This window comes from Brachyhypopomus gauderio, unplaced genomic scaffold, assembly GCF_052324685.1.
Source record: "Brachyhypopomus gauderio isolate BG-103 unplaced genomic scaffold, BGAUD_0.2 sc80, whole genome shotgun sequence".
Lineage (NCBI taxonomy): Eukaryota > Metazoa > Chordata > Actinopteri > Gymnotiformes > Hypopomidae > Brachyhypopomus > Brachyhypopomus gauderio.
Window position 1 is genome coordinate 272,171 of NW_027506901.1, and position 26,782 is coordinate 298,952.

At 44.8% G+C, this 26,782-nt stretch overlaps 4 protein-coding genes across 8 annotated transcripts in view; all 4 read right to left on the bottom strand.

Moving 5' to 3' along the window:
* Positions 1–8,702, bottom strand: part of atrxl (ATRX chromatin remodeler, like) — a 44,824-nt gene extending 36,122 nt beyond the window's left edge. Inside the window, exons 1-8 of one of the 3 annotated variants that reach the window (XM_076991033.1) lie at positions 8,475–8,702; positions 4,390–4,517; positions 3,575–3,618; positions 3,086–3,135; positions 2,845–2,966; positions 2,430–2,549; positions 2,113–2,222; positions 522–589 (exon numbers count right to left, since the gene is read on the bottom strand). In XM_076991033.1, the coding sequence (XP_076847148.1) occupies positions 522–589; positions 2,113–2,222; positions 2,430–2,549; positions 2,845–2,966; positions 3,086–3,135; positions 3,575–3,618; positions 4,390–4,517; positions 8,475–8,494 (662 nt within the window). In that variant the 5' untranslated portion in view covers positions 8,495–8,702. Of the gene's footprint in view, positions 1–521; positions 590–2,112; positions 2,223–2,429; positions 2,550–2,844; positions 2,967–3,085; positions 3,136–3,574; positions 3,619–4,389; positions 4,518–8,396 lie in introns of all 3 variants that reach the window. The other 2 variants (XM_076991030.1, XM_076991029.1) reach the window with 2 other exon arrangements.
* Positions 8,703–8,829: 127 nt separating this feature from the next.
* cnga2b (cyclic nucleotide gated channel subunit alpha 2b) lies at positions 8,830–13,720 on the bottom strand. The gene is made up of 6 exons (XM_076991047.1): positions 13,057–13,720; positions 12,590–12,688; positions 12,012–12,185; positions 11,820–11,927; positions 11,466–11,572; positions 8,830–10,473 (listed from the first exon to the last, which is right to left on the bottom strand). Exons 1-6 carry the CDS (start codon positions 13,152–13,154, stop codon positions 9,047–9,049), a joined length of 2,013 nt encoding a protein of 670 aa, XP_076847162.1. The 5' UTR covers positions 13,155–13,720; the 3' UTR covers positions 8,830–9,046.
* Positions 13,721–15,706: 1,986 nt separating this feature from the next.
* chmp1b (charged multivesicular body protein 1B) lies at positions 15,707–21,167 on the bottom strand. The gene is made up of 8 exons (XM_076991046.1): positions 21,021–21,167; positions 20,291–20,388; positions 19,866–20,012; positions 19,671–19,739; positions 19,442–19,549; positions 17,942–17,985; positions 17,545–17,617; positions 15,707–17,201 (listed from the first exon to the last, which is right to left on the bottom strand). Exons 1-8 carry the CDS (start codon positions 21,034–21,036, stop codon positions 17,157–17,159), a joined length of 600 nt encoding a protein of 199 aa, XP_076847161.1. The 5' UTR covers positions 21,037–21,167; the 3' UTR covers positions 15,707–17,156.
* Positions 21,168–21,420: 253 nt separating this feature from the next.
* brwd3 (bromodomain and WD repeat domain containing 3) overlaps positions 21,421–26,782 on the bottom strand; it is a 42,573-nt gene continuing 37,211 nt past the window's right edge. For all 3 annotated transcript variants that reach the window (XM_076991050.1, XM_076991051.1, XM_076991049.1), the window contains 3 exons: positions 25,869–25,945; positions 25,646–25,771; positions 21,421–24,627 (listed from right to left, as the gene is read on the bottom strand). In XM_076991050.1, the coding sequence (XP_076847165.1) occupies positions 23,873–24,627; positions 25,646–25,771; positions 25,869–25,945 (958 nt within the window). In that variant the 3' untranslated portion in view covers positions 21,421–23,872. The remainder of the gene's footprint in view (positions 24,628–25,645; positions 25,772–25,868; positions 25,946–26,782) is intronic.

Sequence of the window (26,782 nt, forward strand, 5' to 3'; positions counted from 1 at the left end):
CTTTAACTGGTCTTTGTATTGTTATGGTTTAGACAAATTTTCTGCTATTTTTTGCTTGTACATTACTTTTGGCCAAATAGTTTTGCTTGTGTATGTGCTTTATAAATTAAAATGATAACATTTTCATACAACTTCAACAGAATACATAATCTTTATTTGTAAAGCATTTTTTATACATACATGAAACTCATGCATATTCAAGTTCATGTACTGGTGCATCTCAAATTAAAAAATCATCAAAAAGTTTGAGTAAGTTATTTTAGTAAACCAAAACAAAAAGTGAAATGCATATATTGATTCATGACAAAATTTATTTCAAGTGTCGGTGTTCTTTTTGTATTTAATTACTGAAATGAATTAACGTTTCGATGATATTCTAATTCACTGAAATGCACCTGTAAGTGAGGTTGACCACTCTAAATTCAAAATAAGCCTGAATGCACTAAAATGAAAATGTGAGCACTGAAATGATTCAAACAATCACTGATCAAATGATTCAAACGATCACTGAAATGTCAAACCTGCACTGTTCATCCATCCCCTCTGAATCTTTACTGATGTCATCACTCATGTAGTACTTAAAACAAGCCTGTAACACACACACACACACACATATATATACACATACACATTAAACACCTATGACAACACCTTTTCTGAAGACTCACATGCACAGACACTAGATTCCAATATTTAATCGAAATCGATCGAAATTATGTCACGATCTCGAGCCTCGAAGTCAAAAAGAGGATAGACGATCGCTCCCTCTAAGCTACGCAAGAACCCACACTACGCAAAGTAAAGCCTGGTTTATACTTGCGTTGCGAGCAGCGCGAGTGTCCGTGCATCGAAAATGACGAAAACGCGGTGGTTCTGCCCGTGCACGAGGAATTTGCGCTCTGTCGATTCGCGAGGTCGTGTGCCTCTCGAATTTTGTAACTTTGCGCGCTGCGCTTCAGCGCAATGAACCAAGTCATGTTTGCTTGGCTCATACACCTTTATAAGGTGGAATTAAAGCACTCGTACGTCACTTTCAAGGTCCATTTCAATAATTCCCAGCATAACCTAATAAAGTTAAATATTTATAAATATACTCGGAAGGATTTGAAATAATTAGCTTTTTCATCACATTATTTAATGGTTGTTTATTTTCAAAACGCCCAATCTTAACGTCTTCACGTTCTCTCATGTTTTGTCCTGGAATTACAAGAGGCTCGTATTTGTTAACGTAATACAAGAGAACTGTTCAGTCAGACAGATATTTGTCTGAAATGAAGTGGTTACAATTTCAAGCATTTTCAAGTACTTCAGCCTAAATTCCAGCACTTTTCAAACCTGAAACACAATGCAATATTAAAATTGGTCAGGTAAATATTCCTTCCCCTGTTTTTGAGGGGTGTTTCTTTACACTACCACATATAGTTTCGGAGAATAGTTTGCAAAGGAATATAGTTTGCAAAGAATGTGACGCACCAAGTATAAACACCTCCACCGTTCGCGCAGGTTCGCGCGCTACAGTCACTCGCGAGGTCGCATCTTACAACTAAAGTGTTGCCCTCCATGTATGAAGACACTAAAGAAATAATTTAGGATATTTTGTAGGATAGAGTTTAGTTTGTTAAGGCTCTATTTGTTCTATTATTTTGTACATGTTTGTTCCTGTATTTTTAAATTATTTATTGTATGTTGCACATTGCTGTTTTAATAGTGCACATTGCTGCCTCCAAAAAAAGCCACTAGATAGCAGGTACCTTCTGTGACCTCATTGTTGTTATTATTATTAGTTTGTTGTTTTCCACTGAGGACAAGATTGTTATATTTATCTTAATTAAATTATTTAAATTTGACCATTAGTTTCTAATGTGGTGTATTACAGATCACTGGTATTACTTTGCACCACTTAAATCAAACTCACCTTTTGAAATGATATTGTAAATTTGATAAATCAAACCAATGACTGACCATAGACTAATCTAAAACTGGCATAGGCCTCTCTGCTGTAAATCGAGAATCGAATCGTGACCCTAAAATCGGAAATACAATCGAATCGAGGATTTAGAGAATCGTGACACCCCTAACAGACACACAAACACACACGCATCACACACACACCTTGCAGATGAGAACTTTCAGTGCCGGGTGCTGGTAGACAGAGTCCCTCTGGAAATGGTTCACCTGCTGTCCACAGGCAGTGCAGTTCACCCTCTCCATGTCTGAACCTACTGTACAGCAGAAAAAGGACGACTACACCCTCACGACTACACCACTAAACACCACAAATACAGTTACACTAACTGCTTTTTACGGGCTGTTTGAGAACGTTGCAGTGTTCACCGGGACAGGCCGATCATTCGTGGTCAGTTTAATATCAATCACTGTCCAATCAGAATGTGTTACCTTTACGCCTGTCCAATCAGAATGCGCGTTACCTTTACGCCTGTCCGACGCATCTTTGTTCTGCCTGTAGACGCGTTTGCTGCGGAACTCTGGGCCTCTGAACTCATCACGAACTTCATTACCCACAGCCTCCGGCTGCACGAACACTGTACCTGCATGATGGAAAGAGGAACAAAACTACAATAACCATCCACCTCTCACCAAATCATGGAAGTTACATAAAGGCACAAATTTCGTTAATTTTAAAGGAAATTTTTACCCAACATTGACTAGGATTTGAAGATCAGAAAGTTTTAGCTTAGAAGATATTCTTAAATATTTCTTAACATTGGGTGGGTGTAGCACAGCGCGTGTGGCGTTGAGGATGTAGCACAGCGCGTGTGGCGTTGAGGATGTAGCACAGCGCGTGTGGTGGGTGTAGCACAGCGCATGTGGTGGGTGTAGCACCTTTGGGGAGGCAGCTGGTGTCGGGGTCGCTGGAGTTAGCTGACAGCACGTCTTCCGCGGCGCTCTCTGATGAAGCGTCGGACTCGTTCATGCCGCTGCGCTTGGTCACCACCGACGGCTTCCTGGACGAAGTCACATCATGAACAATTTACAAAACATTTAAACTGCTGCTGATCACATACTACACTGATTCACCAGTCACAGATTTAGCTATTATACAATACAGCTAAATGAAACGAACCTTTTGGATCGAGCTGTGGACATTGTCTTGGTCTCGGAGGAGCTACCGGGCTGAACACATGAAAAAAACACACACACATTTTGCCAAGTCAAACGTGTGGTATGTCTACTAATGTAACCACATTTTAGGAGCCATTCTGAACATTTTGAGCCAGAAGATCATGTAACAGAATGTGGTGTCAAACAGAAGAACCTCTGAACACCCCAACTGCCACAAGTCAAGATTAGTGACTCTCTGTAAAATTTGACTAAATAAACCAGATTCAAGTCATGGTCAGTTATGATTTAAATACATGTCAAATGGTATCACCTCAGTAAAATGTTAATAAACATAAATCATATATATAAGCTTGCTAGATTTTCTAATTAGTGCAATCCAGGTAAAATTAGTAGAATTAAGACAATCCAGGAAGCCTGAGCAAAATCCTGGAGGTGAGGACTTTTACTTTCTGAACCTGGATTATACACCTCTGCTTGTGCGTGTGTTTACCTCTTCTGTGGATCGTGCATCAATAAACTCCTTTGCCACTGCACCTGTGAAAAGCAAACAATCAAATCCATTGATAAATATAGTAAAAGACATTCATCATTAGTACACCAACAAACACCACCACAGTCATTAGTACACCAACAAACACCACCACAGTCATTAGTACACCAACAAACACCACCACAGTCATTAGTACACCAACAAACACCACCACAGTCATTAGTACACCAACAAACACCACCACAGTCATTAGTACACCAACAAACACCACCACAGTCATTAGTACACCAACAAACACCACCACAGTCATTAGTACACCAACAAACACTACCACAGTCATTAGTACACCAACAAACACTACCACAGTCATTAGTACACCAACAAACACTACCACAGTCATTAGTACACCAACACACACTACCACAGTCATTAGTACACCAACACACACTACCACAGTCATTAGTACACCAACAAACACTACCAGTCATTAGTACACCAACAAACACTACCACAGTCATTAGTACACCAACAAACATTACCACAGTCATTAGTACACCAACAAACACTACCACAGTCATTAGTACACTAACAAACACTACCACAGTCATTAGTACACCAACAAACATTACCACAGTCATTAGTACACTAACACTACCACAGTCATTAGTACACTAACAAACACTACCACAGTCATTAGTACACTAACACTACCACAAACATACTAACAAACACATTAACCATTAGCACAGTACTCCATAATCTCTGGCGCAATAAAAAGTTCCTATTTGTTATAATTATGTGTGTGTGAGACTCACCACTCCAGTGTCCAGGCAGGCTGTGTTCACTCCCCTGTTCTGTGGACAGCTCTAGAAACCCGTGGAGTTTACTGATCAGAACCCCCAGCTTACTGCCGCCACCTCTGCTGCCCCCTGCAGGCCCGGGCCTACAACCACAAGAACTGTCATCATAAACAGTACCAGCGTCACATAGCATGACAGCCCCAGCCGCATTACCCCACATCACAGCCCCAGCCGCATTACCCCACATCACAGCCCCAGCCGCATTACCCCACATCACAGCCCCAGCCGCATTACCCCACATCACAGCCCCAGCCCTATTACCCCACATCACAGCCCCAGCCCTATTACCCCACATCACAGCCCCAGCCCTATTACCCCACATCACAGCCCCAGCCCTATTACCCCACATCACAGCCCCAGCCCTATTACCCCACATCACAGCCCCAGCCCTATTACCCCACATCACAGCCCCAACCCTATTACCCCACATTACAGCCCCAGCCGCATTACCCCACATTACAGCCCCAGCCCTATTACACCAGCCTAAGTGGCCACCGTATGCCAGGGCCAGTTGAACAGAGACACAGATTTAAATGTATGTATTTGATTTTGCTCCATGGGAATCAGACCCATAACCCTTGGTGTTTGTTTTAGATTCATGTTAACCAGGAACGTCATTAAGAACTTGTTTATAGGTACAAAACAGCCAGGTTTATTTGAGATGTTTCCATGGAGATCAGGCAATATGAATGTGTTGTTTTGGTTTGGAATTTCCCAGGAGTGCAGCAGATAAGCACACACACACTGAACACACGCGTGCGTACGTACTGAACACACACATACTGCACACGCGCACTGAACACACCCCTCACTGCATTAGAGGCGCGCACACACATGCACGCACACACACGCCACTACATTAGACACACAAACCACTGCATTAGTCAGAATAACTTTATTGTCATACACATTGTACAAGTAAGGTAAACGCCCCTATTAAGCTCACCCAAATCTAAAATTTTACATATATAAATCAAGTCATTCTGTTTAGCAGGAGATGTTAAATTCAAATGAAATAATCTCTCTATTAACATTTAAATTAGCATTGTTGCACGTTTTATCATTTATAACGAAGTTAAAGTTTAAAAGTCAAAAGTCTGATGTGCGCTTAATGGGTACAGCTTACAAGAATATTTTACATTTAAATTTTTTTTTAATGTAAATAATTTCAATTATTTGTTATTTTAAATTGAGTTTAGACATGGAAAGTCAGTAAAAATAAGGTATTGATAATTATTGACCTTAATTTACACAGAAATCTGACGGTGATTGTTTTTAGACAATTAATGAACTATTCACATAGGCAGTCTATGTAGGCTAAGTGAGGTTAAAGGGAGCACCCTGAGCTTAATGGGGTGACAAATACTTTCACATTTAAAATATAATGGACTCCATTTTAACATCAGTATTGTCACATAAATGTTCTTTACCGTGTACTATATAATCATATACTGTTTGTAGTCAAGCTAGAAATACTGATTGCATCCCAGTTTTCATGCTGCTGTACCCTTTAAGCTCATGTAAAGATGATACAAAATCATTTTTAAATCCTGCAATCTACAATTATTATTCTCATCCATTTGGAAATAGATGATGTGCTAAATAGTAAAACATGAAATTATCAAGTGTGATCCAATATATTGGTGTCTTTAGCAATCTCATATGACTAGCATGTCAACTACGAATTGTGGCATTGGCTAAAATGCTGTAAAACTGTCTTTTGAATTAACTGTAACTTTCTCTTGCATCCAAGTTCCAACTTGTGCTAGATTGTGTTAAAATTATTAATCTCCAATAAAATTGGTGATACTTACCCAAAAAAAAAATTGCTATGTATTAATTTCTTTCTAAATCTGAGGGGACTCTCCAGATCAAAGTTTTCAAGTGGCTTTCAAAATGACCACCAGGTAGAGGGAACATTGACAGAATGTTTTCAGAATACACAGCAGTATGACTGGCTTTAAAATGCTGGAATATTTAAAAAACAACTACATGTATTGATTTAGTTATCAAGCAGGATAATAACTTGTTTCTGTATTAGCATAATTTGTGTTCAAAGTTGCAAGTTTGCTTAATGGGTAAGTGAGCTTAATAGGGGCATGCGCCCTACAAGGTGATGAAATATCGTTCCCTGGGGCCTCAGGGTTAAAGCACCGGGAGCCCAGAGAGATGACGTGGTGAGTCCCACAGAATGGGGAAGAAACAGAGAGATAAAAACTAGGAGACAAAAAGAGAGCCATCTCTGACAGTCTCTGTGTGGGGGTAGGAGCAGGTAACCAAGACGACGACCTTCTGGGAGAATTTGGTTTGGACTTTAATGTAGATAAGCAAGAATGAAGAATTTAGCAAGGAGCTCGTCCTTGAGCACACAAAACTCCTCTCAACTCAGCGTCTCCCAACTGATCCAACTTCACACGTAGGGCATTTAAACCCTCCACAATCTGACCAAAGCTTACACCAACAGTCATAGTCTATGTTTCGACAACTCTACCCATCGCATCAGTCATGCTGGGCAATTTTTGTGGGTGTTCAATAACTGACCCCACTCTTAATTTTCCAATACACCAGGACAACGCCTAATCCAACCAGCAGAACCCCAGTGATCAAAGTTTCTAATAAGTAGGCCTACACGTCCTCAACATCTTCCAGGGAGAGAGGCGCAAGACACAAACTACGCCACGTCCCCCACGAGTCAAACACATATCCAGATGAGAACGGTCCGTCCGGACATGTGGGTTCTCCCGCACCATGACTCCTCGTGGAAAAAATAGTGTCAATTGCGTTGAGAGACCACCTAATCAAATTTTCTTTGTTCAAATTAGACACACAGACATACACACACAGACCTACATCAACTCATTATGCTAAACTTATACATTCTGAAACCCTTCAGGGACATTTGTGTGCAAGATTTACTGATACTCATTGTTGAAAATGTTAAATGAATATTCATGATTTCATCCTTTTTCGTTTACATATTTGCTTGTACACTGTTACAGGACTAGGCTACTATTCCTCTGGATCAACCGACTCCTGCGCCATCTAGCTACGGTGTTTTAACCACTTTTTGGTGCAGACCTGGTGACTGGGCTATACGACGAAAGTAATGGAGATGCAAGTTGACATTTTAAACTAAACAACTGATGAGCAGAGCTTGTAAAATCTTAACTTGAGTTCTGTTGAACTGAGAAGCTGATCGGTCTTCTAAAGGGTGAAAGAGATTGAACCGTGAGGATGCTGTATGCATGGCAGACCAACACCACAGCACTGCTACACTGTTCCTAAAATTGTGCGAGCCTCAAGTCTGCTGGGAGTCTTCATTTTGGTTTAGACACTCCTGCTGAGCTGTGGTCTTCAGGTCATCTACCCTTCCCTTAACCTGACTAGTGTCTCAAACTGTAGTTTAGAAGGTCTGAATCCACACTACAAAGTGGTTTAACTAAATAACTAAACAACATAAAGGTAACCAACTAGTTAGCCAACTTTATCCTGTTCCTGTTTCAAATCATATTTGCCAATAGTGAATAGAATTTTAGGTTGATGGTTAAGATGATCGGGATTACACAATTTATTGCAATTTATGATAATCAGTGACATTTGGGTTATGTAAGTAACTAACGTGCCAGTTAAGGAGACTAACCCTAACCCCCTGGCCATAGGGATACATCTCTGGCCATAGGGAGACGACCCTGGCCATAGGGAGACATCTCTGGACATAGGGAGACATCTCTGGACATAGGGAGACGACCCTGGCCATAGGGAGACTGCCCATAGGGAGACATCTCTGGCTAGTCTATGGTCAACATTCTTTGTTAAAATGTCTCTGGTTATTGTATTAGCTAACAGCTAGCTAGCTAGAACATATGTCATGTTTTGTTTATGACCGACTAGGGACGCTAAAACAAACACGACAGCTACACCACATTGAAGTATGTAGAGAGATGTGCATCTTTAACCCGGACCTGGACCCGCGGGGCGGCGCGCTCTTCATAACGGTACTTCGGTCCGTGTTTAGCGGACATAACGTTGTTTCGTCTCACCTCAGAACCTCCGTAGTCATTCTCTGGTCCCGAAAGGCAGGCGTATACAGGCGAATATGTTGTTCTATTAAAAATACCTACAACCTCCGGACGTCCAGCTAGCTGTGAGAAGATAGCGGCATAAAATGTTCAGTCCGGGGAGATGTATTTAAAAAAATAATAAAAATCAAACGCTCGCCGCCATCTTGCCGGCTTCAGCTGCAGCCGACGCAGTGAAATGGCGCCCAAACGGCGACGCGATGACGTCATTTCGCACGCAGTGAAATGGTGCGCAGACGGCGACGCGCTGACGTCATATCAGACGCAGTAAAATGGCGCCCAGGTCGTCACTTCACCTGGATCCCTGTAACCAGCTTTCACACAGCTGTGAAAATGACACAGATGTTCACCTCCAAGTTTACTTTTCAGATTACATATTCATTCACTCAAACACGCACAGCACGTAAGAACTTTACATAGTACAAATATAAATTTATGTTTTACATATGCACAATTGAGTACTATCCTACACACAGGCAGGGTTGAAGGACATGCAGACAGCACAAGTATGTCATGCTGTGAAGTTAATGTGGTCACTTCTCCACACTGTGTGTGTGTACGTCAGCCTGCGTGCGAGTGTGTGCGTCTCCCTCCGTGTCGTCCGACAGCCCGAGCGCTGTGTTGCACAGCTGCCTCTCCAGCGCCGTGATTCGCTGCTTCAGCCGACGCTGCGTTGTTGTGAACTCCCCTAACAAGCGTGAAAAGCGCGTCTGCAGGAGGTCCAGAGACGTATCCAAGCGCACCACCTTCTCCTCCGTGTCCATGGTGCTCAGGCCTCCTGCCCCTGCACTCTCATCCAGGAGACCCTGTTTCTTCAGGATCTCCCTCCCACGGTCTTCCAGAACCTTCTGAGCGTCGGGGTACTCACTCACAGCTTCCATGAGGTCATCTTTGGAGAGGCAGAAGAGGTCGGAGTAGCCCAGGCTACGGATGTTGGCCGTGCGGCGGTTTCCCATCTTACTTCCCTGGATGTTCAGGATGCTGATTTCGCCAAAGCAGCCGCCAGCAGTCAGCAGCGCAAACTGTGTGACGCCATCGTCCGCCACCACAGCCAGCTTCCCCTCCTTTATTATGTACATCTCCTTCCCAATGTCGCCCTTCCTGCAGATATAGTCACCAGGGCTGTACACCTGGGGGCACAGTTTCAGGACCAGCTCCACCAGCAGGCCAGCTTCACAGTCCTGAAAGATACGAACCTTCTTCAGCGTGTTCAGGTGGACGTTGATGGCGATTTCCGCACGCAGCTTATCCGGAAGGTTCTTCAGCACCTCCTGTTCGTCCACAGCTTTCTGATTGGTCCAGAGATAGTCGAACCACTTGATGACGTGCGTCTCAAGGCTGCGATTCACTTTCCGAAAGTGCATGTAGTGTTTAACAGCGTCGATCCGTGCCTGGAACTCCGCACGAGTGGCATTCATGTTGGAGATCATTGACCCCACATTACCGACAATGGTGGCAAAGATCAGGACACCGATCAGGAAGTCGAAAACAACAAACACAAACTCCTCGTCTCTGACAGGTGGTGGCATTTCCCCAATGGTGGTTAGTGTCAGCGTGGACCAGTAGAAACAGTACACGTAGCAGTGCGTCAGGGAGCCAAACTCGCTGTCTGTGGTGTTGGGATAAACCCACTCATCCGACCCCAGCCCCAGCGACTTGGAGATGGCGTAGTAGATGCAGGCGTTCCAGTGGATGATGACCAGGATGTAGAGGACGAGGTTGCAGATGCGGAAGGCGTTGGGGTAGTTGGTGCGCGTCTCTGTGCGGTCGAAGAACTCGAACATGCGAGAGAAGCGGACCAGTCGGTTGAAGCGAAGCTGAGGAGTGTTTACGCCCGTCACCGTGTACAGCAGGTCTGTAGGCACCATGGACAACACGTCCAGTTTGAACTGCAACGTTCCAGTGTAGTTCTTCCTCAGCTTGACTAAGTCCTTCACCAGTAGTCCCTGTTCCAGGAAGCCTGAGGATTTGAGGGGGGATTCCTGGGTTATTCTCCCAGCACTGTTTAACTGTCCCCATACACTGAAGACATTTAAGTATAGGGAAAAGAATAATAATAATTGTTTGTGTGTTAGTGTATATTTGATTTTGTTAGTGTATATGGTTGTAGTGTGTGTGCGGGTTAGTGTGTGCGTACGTTTTTCTGTCTCATACAGCTGTCTAAAATGTAAATGACGTGTGTGTGTGTGTGTGTGTGTGTTAGTATATGTGTGTTAGTATGTGTGTATATACTGTACCCGTCCTTAGTCTCACACAGCTGTCTAAAATGTAAATGACGTGTGTATGTGTTAGTATATGTGTGTATATACTGTACCCGTCCTTAGTCTCACACAGCTGTCTAAAATGTAAATGACGTGTGTATGTGTTAGTATGTGTGTATATACTGTACCCGTCCTTAGTCTCACACAGCTGTCTAAAATGTAAATGACGTGTGTATGTGTTAGTATATGTGTGTTAGTATGTGTGTATTTACTGTACCCGTCCTTAGTCTCACACAGCTGTCTAAAATGTAAATGACGTGTGTATGTGTTAGTATGTGTGTATATACTGTACCCGTCCTTAGTCTCACACGTCTAAAATGTAAATGACGTGTGTATGTGTTAGTATATGTGTGTTAGTATGTGTGTATATACTGTATCCGTCCTTAGTCTCACACAGCTGTCTAAAATGTTAATGACGTGTGTATGTGTTAGTATATGTGTGTTAGTATGTGTGTATATACTGTATCCGTCCTTAGTCTCACACAGCTGTCTAAAATGTAAATGACGTGTGTATGTGTTAGTATATGTGTATTTACTGTACCCATCCTTAGTCTCACACAGCTGTCTAAAATGTAAATGACGTGTGTATGTGTTAGTATGTGTGTATATACTGTACCCGTCCTTAGTCTCACACAGCTGTCTAAAATGTAAATGACGTGTGTATGTGTTAGTATGTGTGTATATACTGTACCCGTCCTTAGTCTCACACAGCTGTCTAAAATGTAAATGATGTCACACATATAATCCAGCACCAGCCACAAGACAACGTTCTCAGATTGTAGGTCATCAAAACATGCTCTAGAGAGAGAGAGAGAGATGGAGAGAGGAAGAGGGGTGTAGAGAGAGAGAGGGAAGACAAACAGGGAGAGAAAGAAACAGGAGAGGAAGAGAATGTTTCTATGAGGAATCACTTTAGAAATCTGCTGTGGTTTAAAAAAAATCAGTCAAAGTGCCATGTAGTTCTGTAAAGGTGTTTGTGTGGGAAACGTTTACATAACACCATGTTACCTGGTCCTATGATTGGTTAATTGTGTACTTTGGTTACCTGGCAACCAGCAGGACCCAGTTATAGAGGACAGCCACAGCGATGAAGAATAACCAGTAATAATACACATCATCAGACTGGGAGAGGATTAGCCCTGCCCATTTTTCCCTACACACACAAACACATACATCATTTGACACTTTAGTGTGAGTCTGTGCGTGTTTGTATCTTAAGGCATGTTGTGTGCTGTACCTGAAAGTTTGTTTGGGGTTGGTTTTGCTGCTGTCTGGTTGGTCTGTGCTCTGATTGGCTGGAGCTGTGACCTCTGGCCCCCGTAAGCGCTGGAGGAAGGAGTCCGGCCGCTCCTCTTCCTCAACCAGGCTCCGGTGAGCCCACTCTCTGAGGGTCACCACCAGCGTCACCAGCCTGGAGGACACAGACACGGAGACAGCAGCAGCACAGGTGTCCAGTGTGAGGACGTAAGAATGGGAGTGAGGTGTTCTTCACTCCTAGTGAAATCATTGGGGGTGAGGTGTCCTTCACTCCTAGTGAGATCTCCAGTGTTATCAACCATCTGAAGATGTTTGGTTTTGTTTTTGGACATCCTGTTAGGAGGACATTAGATGAGCAAGAGGAGCCCCTGTAACCCTGAAGAGATGAAGGAGATTAGAGGTGGAGGAGAGATGAAGGACACCCTGAGTAGTGTCACAGTACCTGGCTGGAGAACTCTCATTACACCCATACAGTAGTCAGAACTCTAATGGTGGAGCGTTCCAGTGGATCAGGTGTGTGTGTGTGTGTGTGTGTATGTATGTGTGTGTGTGTGGTACCTGGACAGTGCTCCCCTGCCTCTGAAGGAGTTGTGGGACACCGTGTCTGGGGGCTCAAGAGCAGCCACACGCTGCAGCTCAGAGGACGTGTCATCATCTCTGTACACACACACACACACACACACACAAACACATACAAACACACACACACACAGATAGGGTTAGAGAGTGGGTCCTGCACACTCACATACACACACAGAGATAGGGTTAGAGTGGGTCCTGTACACACACACACAGAAAGGGTTAGAGAGTGGGTCCTACACACACACACATAGGGTTAGAGTGGGTCCTGTACACACACACACACACACAGAAAGGGTTAGAGAGTGGGTCCTGCACACACACACACACACACACATAGGGTTAGAGTGGGTCCTGTACACACACACACAGAAAGGGTTAGAGAGTGGGTCCTGCACACACACACACACACAGATAGGGTTAGAGTGGGTCCTGTACACACTGACCTACTAAGGCTGCTCTCTGCCCTGTCCTCTTCCAGTGTGCTCCTGACAGACAGACGATGGGAGGAGAGAGACCTCTCTACTGCAGCCTGCCCTGTCATACTGCGCACACACACACACACATTCCTTATGGGGCATCACTATTAGGGAGTGTGGAGTTCTGTCAGTAATAGAGTCTACGATTCCCGGCCTCACCACCAGAGGTCCTCATCCCCTGCATATTAGTCCCACGTGACCACCCATATGACCCATATGACCCATACGAACCATACAGCTGCTTTGTGACATGTGTTGTAAAAAACACTATGTAAATAAATGTGACTTTGACCACATCATCCACCTGCCGCTCATTATGGGCCCCATATCAACCATCCCACAGAAGGGTCAGTGTGAAGTGTTGCCCCTACTGCTGTGAGCATCCCGAGCGTTTCTCCTCCTTACCTGTATGATCGTTGGTGTTTTGACCTGTGTGTGTGGCTGGATTTACCCCCTCATCTTGCCCTCCTGTGCCTCTACCCGGTTTCCTGTCCTCTGGTGCTGATATGGGGTTGTTTATTTGCCCTCTCACCTCACCCTTCTCCATAACCTCCTGCTCATGTGTCCTACACATGCCTCCGAGTCTGACTCACCACATCTACTTGATCTGTATCTGACTTGGGGAACAGGTTCTGCGTTATATAGATCCATCTCACATTGAGGAGTTTATATGATGGAGATTAGCTATGTGCATTTGTTATACCACAGCAGTGAGCGTTACCTCTCTGGTGGCAAGACTACCTGCAGAAATAACGTCTCATCCGATTGGCAAACTGGTTTCGAGTTTGATTCACCAATAAATTTGATGACAATGTGGAAGCTTGAAGGGATGAACGGATGGCGTTGAAGTGTTGAACATTGTTTTGCTAATTGTCCTGATCATTAAAGAAACCCCAGACACTCCTCGCTGCACAGAGAAACCTCCCACAGGCCCCCACACATACGGTCTGTGTGATCTCAGGAGATTCTGTCACTATGGTTGGTCATCTCTCTCAAACACACACAAGCACCCAGTGCTGATGAACCCTGCTGTTTACCCCACACAAGCGCCACTATTTCACACTAAAGGGTCTTTACACCCAAACAGAAAGCATGAGCTGGACATTCATAAGTGTCCATAAAGATCCAGGACACCTTAATACTTGCAAGTTCAGTACAAAGACATTATACATGACAGTTTATCAGTAGATAAATAATTACATAGGAGACTCCATCCTGATCATAAAAAACAAAATAACCATTAAAATTATGTGTATGAAATAGGGACTAACGTGTGTGTGTGTGTGTTCACATACCTGTTGCTGGTCTGTCTTGTTCAGGATGACAGGTAACACCGTAATCTTAGACACAAACACACACTAACTATGATACACACTCCCATTCTGTATACCTCCAAAAAGAGTTCACACATGCACAACTGAATATAAGTGGTGTCAATACGATCCAGCACTCCATCAACCTGCTCAGTGATGTCACATCACTACCACCTCACACAACAGTGTGGGTGGAAAGAAAGTCAGGAAAGGAGAGAGAGAGAGAGAGAGGGAGGGGGAGAGGAGAGAGATTATCTAATTAAAATAACAGGTCCCAAGGAAAGACGACTTAAAAGGCAGAACCCATAAACTGGACACTGAAAGAGCGTCATCACAGTGGATGACCAGAGAAGAATGAACACACACCACTCCTTACACACACACACACACACACCAGACTCCTTACACTCAGTACACACACACGACTCATTACACTCAGTACACACACACACCACTCCTTACACTCAGTACACACACACACACACACCAGACTCCTTACACTCAGTACACTCACACACCAGACTCCTTACACTCAGTACACACACACCAGACTCCTTACACTCAGTACACACACACACAAGACTCCTTACACTCAGTACACACACACACAAGACTCCTTACACTCAGTACACACACACACACACACACACACACACACACACACACCACTCCTTACACTCAGTACACACACACACACACACACACACACACACACACACCACTCCTTACACTCAGTGCACACACGACCGGATAAATAAATACATAATATCAGCATAATATGTTTATATAACTCAGTAATGACAGCAGTTTCCATATCTTACATCTTTATCTCTGACAGGGTTCCAGCTCCCTCCGACACCCAACTCCCAGATTAGAGGAGCAGTCGTGTTCATGTTCAAATTCTCTCATGTGCTGTGAAAAGTACTAAATCTAGCTGCTTTTTCTCAGTGTATAATTGATAGTGGTGATTTTGAATTATCAGTGTACGTGTTTCTACCATTCAGACTTTTCCAAGTGTTGCACAGGAGAGTGACATCAGATTCTACTGGGAACAACACCAGAACAAACTCAATGAACCAATAACAACACTCTGCACTGCTGATCCTGAACCCAGTAGACCAATCACAACCCTTCACTCTGCTCTATTAAAACCCAAAGGACCAATCAGAGTCTTTTGCTTGACTAATTCTGAACCCAGTGGATCAGTCATAAGTTTTGGCTCTAGTTCAGAGATACTGATGCTACTCAGTGCAAAGACAAAACAGTATTCCTACACAAAGATAAACAAACAAACAGAGAGGTAATAAATGTTATAAAATATTTATTTTGATCCTTTATCAACAGACAGTGCACCCCCAAAACAAGTATGAAACCAAAACAGAAAGATAATATTAATATCTGATATGGATAATGTAATCTAATAAAGAGAAAAATAAATATCTGAGATTTGGTGTTAAAGCTTCCATATTTGAACCACCTCGTTACCAAGGAACAAACCATTTTAACTGCAATAAACATCTCCAAGTCCTCTCAGGGTCTGGCTGATTAGGAAGTGTCCTCCAACATGAATGTGGGCTCCCAGAACAACTACATGAGTCAACACTTTCACATCGCTGTAACGTGGTACGAGAAACACAGGTCAAGCAGTGGCCTGGGGGAGAAGGTTTAGACACATCCCACAATCTCTGTGGACTCTGCACGTTCTGAAATCATTTCATAAACTGAAGCAAACATCCAGGACTACAGAGATCATTCTCAAACACTTTATCTGCAGACTGTACTTATAACCACCTGACATAGCTGCATTATAACACCTCCGTAGGAGCTAATAACAGCCTAGACATGGAACTCTCAACAGGAGAATCACCACTCAGTGTAATTTGGTCTGAGACCTGGTTTAATTCAACAGCTAGAAATCCTGCACTCACAGATACAAATGAGTATACCAACAGTTTGGTTTCATTGGAAACATACATCATGCAAGGAGGCCGAGCCATCAATACCTGATAAATACTAACGAAGAAATGCTAATGAAGGAAAACAGTCCTGTGCGCTACTAATTAGCATAATGTAAATTATTTTGACAGTTAAGAGCAGTTCTCTTGATAATCTGCATTCTGGCGTTATAAATCAAGACCGTAGATAAAGTGTTACATAATGTCAGGGAGAATGAGCAATAAACCCCATCTTCATCATCAAAGTGTTTCTCTGCCGAGCCTTCTGGGTAGAACTGCTTCTAACGGCTTGGTGTCTGTCCACAGAAAGAGTTTTGGATGGGCAGATGTCCAGAGAAGAGGCGTGAACTCTGACCTCCAGCATTGTGGGGGAGGGCTGACCCCATTAAAGCTGAAGCTGCCCTCATATTTGCATAACAGTGAGCTTGGCCTTTGACCCCGGAGTCAGTCCCACAGTGCTAAACCTCCTGCATCGTCACAAGAAAGAGGTGGAGCTTACACAACACCAGTCAAACACAAGGACACACCTCCCAGTGGGAGGGGCCAGGGTTCACATACGAGATAGATAAAATGCTAAAAGATCAGAGGCTAAATGACAGCACTTGACACAAAATCATCTTTGTGTGGACAGAGTACCCAAGAGTCACTAATAACAAAAATGGCACAAAATGAAATTCAGGCCTTCAGATTGAGACGAAACACAGCACACACACACACACACACACACACACACACACACACACACACACACACACACACACAATCACTCCCTCACACACAGTCAAACACAGGGATCGGATCACATCTGGTCTCTGAGTTTAGCCAGTCTCTGAGAAAGCTCATCCTAGGGAGAGAGAGAGAGAGACAGACAGAGAGAGACAGAGAGATTAGAATAAACTACTTTATTCACTACATATAATAACCTGACAGTGAAGAAGAATATGTGGTGTTACAGAATATCAAAAACGGTAATATAACATGAAAACACTCTTATGGAAATATGAATCAATACAGCGATGGCTGTATCTATATTTATGAACGTTTCTATTCTCTACCCAGTGTAAAGATTATGTATTCAAGTGCAGTATAATAAATATACAGCAGATGGCACCGTCCAATAAACAGTGGCTGGGGGGGGAGAGGTGCCACAAGTGTGTGTGTTGTGTGTGTGTGTGTGTGTGTGTTACCTGCTCTGTGGAGGCCACACTGCTAGCCACTGTTCCTGTCTGTCCCTGGGGAAGCTCCATGTTGAGATCCAAGCTAGACACACACAGAAGCACAAGTGAACAAACACATATGAACACAAGCACACACACACGCGTTAGGGACTAGGGTATGTTTCTAGGGTTAGGGGTTGGGGCATGTGCTTAGGGTATATTTCTAGCGTATGTTTCTAGGGTTAGGGGTTGGGGCATGTATTTAGGGTATATTTCTAGCGTATGTTTCTAGGGTTAGGGGTTGGGGCATGTATTTTGGGTATATTTCTAGCATATGTTTCTAGGGTTAGGGACTAGGGTATATTTCTAGGGTTAGGGATTAGGGTATGTTTCTAGGGTTAGGGGTTGGAGCATGTGACATTCTTACCCTGCTTCATCCGCCATCTCCTGCATCAGGGAGTCCACTTGGCCCTGAAAGACAAGACAGGGTTAGGGTTAGATACAGCACTGCCAGTACATTTACATGTTTATGTCTGAATGTGTGTGAATATACACTCACCAGCCACTTTATTATTAGGTACACCTGTACAACTGCTCATTAACACAAATGTCGAATTAGCCAATCACATGGCAGCAACTAAATACATTTAGACATGTAGACATGGCCAAGACGATCTGCTGCTGTTCAAACCGAGCATCAGAATGGGGAAGAAAGGTGATTTAAGTGACTTTGAATGTGGCATGGTTGTTGGTGCCAGACGGGCTGGTCTGAGTATTTCAGAAACTGCTGATCTACTGGGATTTTCACACACAACCATCTCTAGGGTTTACAAAGGATGGTCAGAAAAAGAGAAAATATCCAGTGAGTGGCAGTTGTGTGGGCGCAAATGCCTTGTTGATGTCAGAGGTCAGAGGAGAATGGCCAGACTGGTTCAAGCTGATAGAACGGCAACAGTAACTCAAATAACCAGTCGTTACAACTGAGTCATGCAGAAGAGCATCTCTGAACACACAATACATCAAACCTTGCGGTGGATGGGCTACAACAGCAGAAGACCACACCGGGTGCCACTCCTGTCAGCTAAGAACAGGAAACTGAGGCTACAATTCACACAGGCTCACCAAAATTGGACAATAGAAGATTGGAAAAACGTTGCCTGGCCTGATGAGTCTATTCTAGTCTATTTCTGCTGAGACGTTCGGATAGTAGGGTCAGAATCTGGCATCAACAACATGAAAGCATGGATCCATCCTGCCTTGTATCAACGATTCAGGCTGGTGGTGGTGGTGCAATGGTGTGGGGGATATTTTCCTGACACACTTTTGGCCTATTAGTACCAATAGAGCATCGTGTCAACACCACAGCCTAACCGAGTATTGTTGCTGACCATGTCCATCCCTTTATGACCACAGTGTACCCATCTTCTGATGGATACCACCAGCAGGATAACGCACCATGTCATAAAACATCTCAGACTGGTTTCTTGAACACAACAATGAGTTCACTGTACTCGAATGGCCTACACAGTCACCAGATCTCAATCCAATAGAGCACCTTTGGGATGTGGTGGAACGGGAGATTCACATCATGGATGTGCAGCTGACAAATCTGCAGCAACTGTGTGATGCTATCATGTCAATATGGACCAGAATCTCTGAGGAATGTTTCCAGTACCTTGTTGAATCTTCCATGAAGGATTAAGACAGTTCTGAAGGCAAAAGGGGGTCCAACCCGGTACTAGCAAGGTGTACCTAATAAAGTGGCGGGTGAGTGTATGTGAATGTTATTGTGATGTGTATGAGTGTGTGTGTGTGTGTGTTACCTGTGGGGTAGTCAGGGTTGTGTGTGTGTGTTACCTGTGGGGTAGTCAGGGTTGTGTGTGTGTGTTACCTGTGGGGTAGTCAGGGTTGTGTGTGTGTGTGTTACCTGTGGGGTAGTCAGGGTTGTAGTGCTGCTCATGGTGTCCTCCATCTGTTGTGTCTGAACATCAAGTGTTTCAAACTGCCTCTCAAATTTGTCCATCAGAGATGAGATCTGACCAATAAGAATAATGTAATTATACAAAAAATAGGATCTAACCAATGAAAACACAGTGCTATTACACTGAGATTGGCAAAGCACACACACACACACACACACACACACACGTACGTACCTTCTCAAGATTCATGCTCTTCAACGTTGCATCCATCCCTTTCACCACTCCTGCCATGGACTTTGTGACCTGTCAGAACAAAGGTCAGAGGTCATAAAAGGATTCATTATTTTCAAACATTCCTGAAATGACATTGCCAAAATGTGTCCTTGTGTATGGATGAACTTTTCCCCCCATCACTGTGTGTGTGTGAACCTTGTTCATGGTCACTGCTGTCTGAACCCTTGCTGCCACAGCGTCCACTCTGGCGCTCATCCTGAGGAAGTTCACTGATTGGTTCTTCTGTCTGATGGCGTTTTCTGCATGGATACGAGCCACTTCCATGTTGCCCTTTTGAATTGCCTACACACACACACACACAGAGGTAATAAACACACCTGCACATACACCACACACAGTATCTGGGACTCGTCTATAAATGTCCACCAGAGCCTCCATGAGCAGGATTAAACTCACCACACACACAGACACAAGATCACATACATTTTAGCGCTTCAATACTTCAACTTTTAATCTGGTGATGCAACACTGGAGATCGTGGTGCTTGTGAACATCATGGTCGTGGTGTTGACGAGAGTGGAGATGAACCGTGGAGAACAGAGGAGCGGTGGTGAACTCACCTTCTTCACTTTGGCCTTCTCGGCCTTCTCCTCTTTGTCACATTTCTTGGAGCTCCTCTGTAGCTCTTTGGCCGCAAACTTCAGGTTAAACAGATTCTCTGTGCTCGCGCGTCAAGGGGTCAACGGGAAGTGTGTTAAACTAATTTAATACCTGGGCATTTTAAATAAACATAAAAGTTTTTATAGTTTCAAAAGAAGATTAGGTATTCTAATGTTTATATGTGAAACTCTGAATAGTTACAGTCAAAGAGTCTACTGCTGCTTACGGGACAAAACCGACCTTACCTGTAGCGCAGGTAAGTGACGTCACTAACTCCGTGGGGACGTAATACTGCTCTACTGTGCTCTTGTCGACGCAAACCAGTTATATATACATACATATATATAACTGTTGTCGCATTAAATCATAGTTAAACACTTACATTACTGTTAGTGTATTAAACCCCGGTTAAATGGTAACTATATATTAAAAGAAAACTGCATCCATCTTCTCGGGTCTGTTTACATAAATACAAAGCCGCGTTAGCTCGTTAATAAATCTTTCTAATGAATTAATGATTAATAAAGCTGTGTAATGTCGCTGTATTATCAGAAATATAACGTCGCCAGTGCTCGATCACTCTGAACACGGGACTGAACCCCCAACACCAACCCAACACCAAACCAACACACTCACCAGGCCCAACACGGTCTTCCCGGACAGGCCAGGCCGGTTGGTATGAAAGGATACGCTCCATGTTGGGCATGATGTCTCTTAATTGTGGAGATCAGGACTCACAGGACAAAGACTCTTCAGATGTTTGTGTCTCCAGAAACACCAGCACGTTCACTTCCGTCTTCTCAAACACTGCGATGACGCCTCGGTCACGTGGTCGGGCGCTGCTTACATCACGTGACCTGAACCGCACCCGCCCCCCCTCTAAATACCGGATCACGTGCCCCCTTTGCGAAGTACATATGCTTTCCCCCCCAATGTCAGTCAGAAGAGTTCAGAGTGAGAACACATAGATTTACTGCTTTATTAAAAAAAAAAAAAAAAAAAAAAATTATCAGAAAATGTGTAAAAAAAAAAAAGAAGAAAAAAAGAAAAAAAAAAAAGGCAAGTTTATTACATCTATCAGGTTTTCATCATCATCATCATCATCATCATCATCTGAACTGGCCCTTAGCTACATGTACACACTCAAGTTAGAAAAAAGAATTGTGGAGGGAAATAGAAGAATTGATCTTTGGGCAAACAGGAGGAGGGGCAGGGCCATGTCTGGCCACACCCCTACACTGGGGCAGGGCCGTGTCTGGCCACACCCCTATACTGGGGCAGGGCCGTGTCTGGCCACACCCCTACACTGGGGCAGGGTGATATTGCATCATCAAACAAGATATAAGCCTATTTTTAAGAAATATCTCTATATATGATAATATTGCCTTTACAGTGCAACATCGCTGACCACATCCTACAGACCGAGACGTTTTGCGATAGTGACGTTTAACGCTTAAGCACTGAACACATCACATCTTTATTACGCCAGAGCTCTAAATAACCACCATGATATTCATCAAATATCACAGCATTCGCACAGACTGAATATCAGACAAAATGAGAATTCGCATAACGAGCTCCTGATTTGGTCCCCAGCCAGTGTGAACCCAACAGACACCGAATCAGGGCGGCCACACCCACACCGGATCAGGGCGGCCACACCCACACCGGATCAGATCAGGGCGGCCACACCCGCTTACAAACCATGTGAAGAAATAACGCCCCTTTCATGGAGACGGAGGAATCAGGGCTTTAAGATAGTTAGATTTTTCCTGAATACTTCTCAAAATGGCCACAAATGGACTTCAGTACACACCATATAACAGCCAAATATGATGTAAGCACATTCAGAGAAAATATAAGATACCAGTCCAGATTACTGACTGCTGTCACCCGACAGCCAAGATAGATAATTGTCAACAATATATCAAATTGAAAAGAATAAAAATGAAATTTCCTTCCTCCGTTTTTGGTCAAATGTAAATTAGTTATAAAACTCTGAAAACCAAAATAATTCATTGATTTGTGATTGGCAAAACGTAAGAGAGTGAATGAGAGAGAGAGAGTGAATGAGAGAGAGAGAGAGAGAGAGAGAGAGAGAGAGCAAGCAGGAGAAAGTGATCACATCAGGAGACGTGGTTTACGCTACATTCATATATTAGAGGTCCCATCAACGAACATCTCTCTACCATATAATGGCTGAACAGCACAAAGCCAATAGCCACACGTGGTGTTATGGCCCAGTAATGCTGTAAGACGCAGTTACAACTCTGAAGGAAAATGCTTCATGATGCAAACAAATGGAAAATAACAATAATTCTAGTAACATACGAGTACAACAAAAGAGTAACAAAAGAGTGACAACAAAAGCCGGAGTGACGTGGGGGGGGGGGGGGGGGCGTCCTGACTGAGCAGGTCGTCCCGCGTGAAGTCAAGCAGGTTTGTCCTGCATGGGCACCCTTAACCTCACAGGCCAAATCAGAAAAACAACGGCAGGTTTCTCAATCAATGTGAGAAAAGTCAAGCTAAAAACAAAACGGAATCCACAAACACACCAACAAACAAAAACAAACAGATTTGAGGGTATCCATGTCTGGTTTGTTAAGCGTCTCAACCAATGAGGAGCCAGTATTCAAAGCCCACCCAATGAGCTGCCAGATATTCCTATAACTTGTGCAAACATTACTGTACGAGCTTGATTTCTCTATGTATATAGAGATGAGACTGAATCACAAAATGTCTAATACAACAGTGAAAAAATATATAAATATACTCCAATTTAAAAACAGTCTTCAGTGTGTGTGTATTTTTGAGTCTCCAGACCCTCTGTGTATCTATGGGCATAAAGATTACAACTTGGAAGCAATTAATGCATCAGCTGTCAGAGGCTGAGAGAGAGGAGGACAGAGAGAAAGTAGGAAACGCTTTGAGCAATCCAGTTCTTTATAACAAGACAACATTCACCAATGGAGGTCACATCACTGTTGGACTGAGCTAGTGAACTCATGTTGGGTGACTCATGTGCACTGAAATCAATGTGGCTTTAGTGTCACTGCACGAAGATTGGGCAGAGGAGAGGGGAGAGAGAGAGAGGGAGGGAGAGAGAGAGAGGGAGAGAGAGAGGGCATGTGCAGGGTTAGAGGGGAACAGCACCATCGTTCATGCAACAGGAGCACCACACTGGGTTAACCCAACACACTGGGTAATAAAGACCCACTGTCCCTGACCAGGAACACCATTATTATAGTGATGGGGAGAGAGAGAGAGAGAGAGAGAGAGAGAGAGAGAGAGATGGAGGGAGTCTCAGTACTCTGGACCAGAATAAGGCTGTTTGGTTGACAAGAGTCATTTCCATGGAAACCAGAGCAGGATGGAGGCAGCACCATAATCCAGAGTCGTAAACAAAGTCGCTATAGCAACACAAGAAAAAACATTAACCTGTACATAAACATCAACATGGTTGTAACAGCGACTAATAAACAAACAAACAAACAAACAAATCCCTGCAGTTTGCTGTAGTGAGTCTGAGGTGGGTTCAGAGGTCAGTGTGTCCAGCCCATGAGGTGGCTGACCCGGGCTCTCTCAGTCATGCGGCGCACGCGACCCGACCGCGACCTCCCCAGGTTCAGTGGGTCGGCCCCGCCCTCCTCCTCAGAGTCGTCGTTATAAAGAACGGTCCGTCGCCCCTGGTTACGCGTCTTTACCCGCCCCGGTTTTGCTGTCCTCCGATTTGTCCTCTGGCCTCTACCAGACGTGGCCAGAGGCTGTGGAGGCGTGGCCCCGCCTTCCTCTTCCTCCTCAAGCCCCTCCTCTTCCTCCTCAAGCTCCTCCTCCTCCTCTTCTGGCTCCTCCTCCTCATCTTCTGGCTCCTCCTCCTCGTCTTCGTCGTCGCCCTCTTCCCTTCGCACTCGTTTCACACACTCCTCCTCCTCCTCTTCCTCTTCTTCCTCCTCCTCCTCCTCCTCTTCCTCTCCTCCTCTCCTCTTGCGTTTTGCAGTGGTGCTGCTCACAGTGATTGCTGCCGTGGCAACTGTGCGTGCGTGCGAGAGGCGGGGCGCCTTGCTGTAGTCGTGGTCACCACCCTCCGTGAACCCGCCCACCTCCGCATCACTGCCTTCACTCTCTGAGGAGGATGAGGAGGAAGACGATGATGAGGAAGAAGATGAAGATGTAGAGGAAGAAGAGGATGAAGACTCTGAGCTCTCTGACTCCGCCCCCTCCTGCTTGTCCAGCAGCGCAGCTGCCCGTCGGCTTGACCTTCGACCTCCGTTAGTCAGCGGCCCATTGCAGTTATCATCTACACAAGCACAAGTCAAAGGTTACGATTCAGTGTGTGTGTGTGTGTGAGAGAGAGAGAGGTGTGTGTATGTGTGTGGGTGTGTGAAAGAGGTGTGTGTGTGTGAGAGAGAGAGAGAGAGAGAGAGAGAGAGAGAGAGAGAGAGAGAGAGAGAGAGTGAGTGTGTGTGAGTTCTTGAGTGTGTGAGTGAGTTCATGAGTGTGTGAGTGTGAGAGAGTGTGTGAGAGTGTGTGAGAGTGTGTGTGTGAGAGAGAGCGAGAGAGAGAGCGTGAGAGAGAGCGTGAGAGAGAGCGTGAGAGAGAGCGTGAGAGAGAGCGTGAGAGAGAGCGTGAGAGAGCGTGAGAGAGAGCGTGAGAGAGAGCGTGAGAGAGCGCGTGAGAGAGCGCGTGAGAGAGCGCGTGAGAGAGCGCGTGAGAGAGCACGTGAGAGAGCGCGTGAGAGAGCACGTGAGAGAGCACGTGAGAGAGCGTGAGAGAGAGTGTGAAAGAGAGTGTGTGAGAGTGTGTGTGTGTGAGAGAGCGAGAGAGAGAGCACGAGAGAGAGAGCGTGAGAGAGAGAGCGTGAGAGAGAGAGCGTGAGAGAGAGAGCGTGAGAGAGAGAGCGTGAGAGAGAGAGCGTGAGAGAGCGTGAGAGAGAGCGTGAGAGAGAGCGTGAGAGAGAGCGTGAGAGAGAGCGTGAGAGAGAGCGTGAGAGAGAGCGTGAGAGAGCGTGAGAGAGAGCGTGAGAGAGAGCGTGAGAGAGAGCGTGAGAGAGTGTGTGAGAGTGTGTGAGAGTGTGTGAGAGTGTGTGAGAGTGTGTGAGAGTGTGTGAGAGTGTGTGTGTGAGAGAGAGCGAGAGAGAGAGCGCGAGAGAGAGAGCGCGAGAGAGAGAGCGCGAGAGAGAGAGCGCGAGAGAGAGCGTGAGAGAGAGCGTGAGAGAGAGCGTGAGAGAGAGCGTGAGAGAGAGCGTGAGAGAGAGCGTGAGAGAGAGCGTGAGAGAGTGTGTGAGAGAGTGTGTGAGAGAGTGTGTGAGAGTGTACCAGTCTTCCTGGTAGAAGTTCTGCTCCGGGTGACTCTGTTGTTTCCTGGTTGCCCTGACGATGAGGATAATGATGCTGAGGATGATGAGGGCTGGCTCTCTTCATCAGTAAGAGCAGCACTCACATCTGGTGATGAAGAAAACAATTAAACTAAAATAAAACACCACACACACACACACACACACACACACACACACACACACACAAACACACCCACACCCACCTGGGGAGGTTCGTCGGCTCCTGGAAGGCTGCTGAGAGGTTTTAGTTTTCTTCCCTGACTTGTGTTTACCTTTGGGGCTGCAAAACACACACACACACACACACACACGCGCGCACACACACACACACGCATGTATTTACTTTTTAGGTTATGTCATAGTAATTGTGTGTTAAGACACATGTTGCAATCTCGTGTGTGTGTGTGGAGGGGGGTACCTGTTGGGAAGTGTGTCCACATACATCTCGTCATGTGTGTGTGTGTGTGTGTGTGTACCTGTTGGGAAGCGTGTCCTGTAATCTCGTCGTGTGTGTGTGTGTGTGTGTGTGTACCTGTTGGGAAGCGTGTCCTGTAATCTCGTCGTGTGTGTGTGTGTGTGTGTGTGTGTGTGTACCTGTTGGGAAGCGTGTCCTGTAATCTCGTCGTGTGTGTGTGTGTGTGTGTGTATGTGTGTGTGTGTGTGTGTGTACACCTGTTGGGAAGCGTGTCCTGTAATCTCGTCGTGTGTGTGTGTGTGTGTGTGTGTGTGTGTGTGTGTGTGTGTACCTGTTGGGAAGCGTGTCCTGTAATCTCGTCGTGTGTGTGTGTGTGTGTGTGTGTGTGTGTGTGTGTGTGTGTGTGTACCTGTTGGAAAGTGTGTCCTGTAATCTCGTCGTGTGTGTGTGTGTGTGTGTGTGTGTGTGTGTGTGTACCTGTTGGGAAGCGTGTCCTGTAATCTCGTCGTGTGTGTGTGTGTGTACCTGTTGGGAAGTGTGTCCTGTAATCTCGTCGTGTGTGTGTGTGTGTGTGTGTGTGTGTGTACCTGTTGGGAAGCGTGTCCTGTAATCTCGTCGTGTGTGTGTGTGTGTGTGTGTGTGTACCTGTTGGGAAGCGTGTCCTGTAATCTCGTCGTGTGTGTGTGTGTACCTGTTGGGAAG